Source organism: Cyphomyrmex costatus, unplaced genomic scaffold (genome assembly GCF_001594065.2).
Source record: "Cyphomyrmex costatus isolate MS0001 unplaced genomic scaffold, Ccosl1.0 scaffold257, whole genome shotgun sequence".
In the NCBI taxonomy this organism is placed as follows: Eukaryota; Metazoa; Arthropoda; class Insecta; order Hymenoptera; family Formicidae; genus Cyphomyrmex; species Cyphomyrmex costatus.
The window spans coordinates 142,870-147,169 of NW_017276660.1; the positions used below are offsets into that span (position 1 = coordinate 142,870).

The 4,300-nt window shown below is 42.3% G+C and overlaps 1 protein-coding gene across 1 annotated transcript; it reads left to right on the forward strand.

Annotated features, from left to right (window-relative positions):
* On the forward strand, positions 1–4,224 carry LOC108774507 (uncharacterized). The gene is made up of 5 exons (XM_018540639.1): positions 1–376; positions 719–955; positions 1,031–1,475; positions 1,716–2,185; positions 2,462–4,224. Exons 1-5 carry the CDS (start codon positions 1–3, stop codon positions 4,222–4,224), a joined length of 3,291 nt encoding a protein of 1,096 aa, XP_018396141.1.
* Positions 4,225–4,300: the final 76 nt, after the last annotated feature.

Below are 4,300 nucleotides of genomic sequence, written 5' to 3' on the forward strand. Positions count from 1 at the left end.
ATGGAACCTGAAAATGCTCCATCAGAAGAAGAAGAATTTGGAAGCGATATTGAAGAAGAAGAATTAATCCTTAGTGATCGAGAAGAAGAGGAAGAAGAAGAAGAATCAGAACCAGAGTCAGATTGGGGGATATCTGATTCATGTTATGAAAGCGATGACGATATTGATACCGATGTTTCAAGACGTTTAGTGACACGAGCTGAAGTGAACACGTTGGATGGCACAAATAGAGTGTGCGCAATCTATTTTTATTACACACCAACCAACAACAACACTGAAAAAATTTGTGGACAATGTATTGTGAGAGTTAATGATTTATTTTCACGACTGTACGCCGTTCGCGAACATACCACTGCTAGACACTGGGATATCAGAGGTATGTTTTGCACGGAATGCAGAGATGATCTGTACAAAATTTACCCGTGCAATCAGTGTTCCATCGTAAAAAAAAAACATCATAAAAATTGCACATCATAAAAAAAAAAGTAAACACGTGATTGTGCAAAAAAAAAACTATTTTAGTGAAAAAACATGGATCAAACGGAGCGAGATTTGATAGAGCAAGCTACCCTGCTTAGTACCAGAGAAGAGTACATCGCGTGGGAACAGCGATGCGACGAGTTCATCGAATCTTTGGAAGAACAGAGTCGGATAAAACGCCCGCGATTATCGATCGGTAATAGACAATCGTTAATCGCTCGTATCGCTCGACTTGAAGGTTTAAAAGATTCGGTGCGCGATCGTTTTGTGCAAGTGGGTGCCGGGTACAGTGCGGGACTTCGATGGCGCGAGATCGAAACGGCGTTCGAAAGCCGTATTCTAACAGGCGCGGTGATAAACTCTAATCACATCGAGCCTCGCCAATTCCTCGAAGACGCGAGTGAAATTGTGCTCGAACGTGTGCGAGATGTCATGCAGAGACATAATTCTGTAAAAATAAATACAGTGTTTAACGGTGAGTTCGTATTAGGTGTTAAACGTGCCAATAAAAGTGTGAGTACGAGAAACTATGAACTTTTTCGTTCGTCAGATTTGCAAGAGTGGTACGCGTCGCGCGTCGTCGAGCCAATCCTGGCATCGCTGGACGAATTCCAGGAACATGATAGTGGGTGGACGCTATCGCGTATCCTCAATTTGACTATTAGTGTGAACAAGTACAATCCTCTGCACGCCGGTTGTGACATTGAGTTATCGAAAAAAATTACGGACAAGAGAGCGATTGTTAATGTGCAATCCCTGGACGATGCGTGCTTCGCGTGGTCGGTGGTAGCCGCTCTGCACCCGGCTAAAAAGCATACGGAGCGAACGTCTTCGTATCCGCACTACTCATCGGTACTCAATCTCACGAATATCGAGTTTCCGATGACATTAAACCAGATAAAGAGATTTGAAAATCTCAATGACATCTCAGTCAATGTTTATTGCATCGAGAACGAAATTCTTCCTCTTCGGCTCTCCGACCGAAAGAGGAGCAAGCACGTCAATCTGTTATACGTGGAGGATCCTCAGGATGAAAACACGAAGGGACAAAAACGTGGGGCATTTCGTCCTGATTAAGGATCTCTCCCGCCTCGTAGGATCGCAACTAAGCCCGGATCGCAACTCAGCAAATCCAAGAAAAAGAATTACTTCTGCGATAGGTATGTATAATAATAATAACAATAATAACAATAACAATAATAATAATAATAATTTATTTTTATTCTTTTTTCCAGATGCTTACACTACTTCAGCTGCAATAAAAAGTTGGAGATCCACACAGTAGACTGTGGAAAACTTAACGATTATGCCATAAGGCTGCCGAGCGAGGACGACAAGTGGCTCAAGTTCAAGAACAACTGCAGGAAGGAGCGCGTCCCGTTCGTCGTCTACGCAGACCTGGAGTGCGTGCTGGAAAACATGGACAAGGATCCGACATCATCCACGTACACTTATCAACGACATAAGGTTTTTAGTATAGCGTATTACGTACACTGCTCGTACGACAGCTTACTGTCGGGTTATCGTTTTCGACGTGATAATAATTGTATAGCGTGGTATGCGGACGAATTAAAAAAAATAGCGCATAGTGTAAAGACTATAAATTCTACAAATGTTCCTATGACAGATTTTACGCGAGACGACTGGCAGAAATTTAATAGCGCTACGCACTGCCACGTGTGCGAAAAACCGTTCGCGAAAGACGGTAAGCAAGCACGCGATCATTGCCATTTGACCGGGCGATACAGAGGCCCCGCGCATTCAAATTGCAATTTAAATTATAAAGATTCACATTGCATACCCGTAGTCTTCCATAATTTATCAGGATACGACGCTCATTTTATTATCAAAGAAATAGCTACAGCGTACGAAGGACGCGTTAATCTTTTACCGATAACAAAGGAAAAGTACATCTCATTTAGCAAACACGTCGACAGCACCATAGATGATAAAAAAAATTGCATACAATTACGTTTTATAGATTCATATAAATTTCTCGCCTCAAGTTTAGAAAAATTAGCGTCTTTTCTCAGCAAGGATAAGCTACGGGTAGTGCAACGTGAATTTTGTAATTTATCTGCAGAAAATTTCGACTTATTGACGCGAAAAGGTATATTTCCGTACGAGTACATTGACAGTGTTGAAAAACTGGATGATGCATGCTTACCACCTCGCGAATCGTTTTACAGTTCATTGACGGATAGTACGGTATCTGAGAGTGATTACGCGCACGCCTTGAACGTATGGCAGCGGTTCTCCATTCGAACCCTCGACAAATACAGTGACTTATATTTAAAAACGGACGTTTTGTTGTTGGCTGACATTTTTGAGAATTTTCGAGATAGTTGCGTTGCGAGTTACGGGCTCGATCCCGCGTATTATTACACCTTACCGGGCTTCACGTGGGATGCCATGTTGAAGCATACAGGTGTAAAATTTGAACTTCTAACTGACGTCGACATGGTTCTTTTCATCGAACGCGGTATACGTGGCGGTCTGAGCCAGTGTTCAAACAGATATGCGCAGGCCAACAACAAGTATATGCAATCATATGATCCGTCGAAACCGTCGACGTACTTGATGTATTATGACGTCAACAACTTGTACGGTTGGGCAATGTGTCAACCATTGCCATACGCCGATTTTCAATGGGTCGACGATGTAGAAAATTTTGATGTTACGACCGTCGCGCTCGATTCACCGACAGGCTATATTCTCGAGGTGGACTTGGAGTATCCGCAACATCTTCATGACGTTCACGCGGACCTACCGTTTTGCCCGACGCGCGAGAAACCACCCGGTAAGCGTGAAGACAAGCTCCTCGCAACATTGTGCGATAAGCAGCGGTATGTCATACATTATCGCAACCTGCATCAATGTACTCGTCACGGTCTCCGTATCACAAAGATCCATCGCATACTACGATTCACACAATCTCCATGGCTTCGCGATTACATAGAACTAAACACAAAATTTAGAACTTTGGCTAAGAATGATTTCGAGAAAAATTTATACAAACTTATGAATAACGCGGTTTTTGGTAAAACCATGGAGAATGTGCGCGATCGCGTCGACGTAAAATTATTAACAAAATGGGTGGGGAGATACGGTGCAGAAGCAATGATCGCAAAACCGAATTTTCACAGTAGTAGCATTTTTTCAGAAAATCTGGTCGCGATAGAATTGCGTAAACTCGAGGTGAAGTTCGACAAACCGATATACGTGGGTATGTGCATCCTCGATATATCCAAGACATGTTTGTATGAATTTCACCACGAATATATGGCACCGCTGTTTCGCGAAAATTGTAAAATTATGTATACCGATACAGACAGTTTAATTTATCATGTAGAATGTGACGATGTATATGAAATTATAAAACGCGACATAAATAGATTTGACACTAGCGATTACGCGGTCGACAACGCATACGGTATTCCGCTAGTAAATAAGAAAGTACCGGGTCTTATGAAAGATGAGAACAACGGCGCGATCATGAGCGAATTCGTTGGACTTAGAGCGAAAATGTATGCTTTACGTGTACAAGGAAAGAAGGATACGAAGAAAGCGAAAGGTATCAAGAGCAACGTTGTAGCGCGATCTATAACATTCGAGGATTACACGCGATGTCTCAATGACACAATCGAGATGACGCGCAAGCAGTCATGCATTAGATCAAAGTTGCACGAAGTATACACGATATCCGAAACGAAAATCGCTCTAAGTCCACATGATGATAAATGATATATTGTGTCATGTTCCACCAATACGCTGCCATGGGGACATTACCAGTGTAAATAAAACTTTTGTATGTATAATA

What these genes read in the sequence shown, in the direction of transcription:
- LOC108774507 (XM_018540639.1), top strand. Translation starts at nt 1, where the DNA reads ATGGAACCTGAAAATGCTCCATCAGAAGAAGAAGAATTTGGAAGCGAT. An exon ending in AATAAATACAGTGTTTAACG is followed by an intron (nt 956 to 1,030) that starts GTGAGTTCGTAT and finishes TTCGTTCGTCAG; the next exon opens with ATTTGCAAGAGTGGTACGCG. An exon ending in AAAACCGTTCGCGAAAGACG is followed by an intron (nt 2,186 to 2,461) that starts GTAAGCAAGCAC and finishes TACGTTTTATAG; the next exon opens with ATTCATATAAATTTCTCGCC.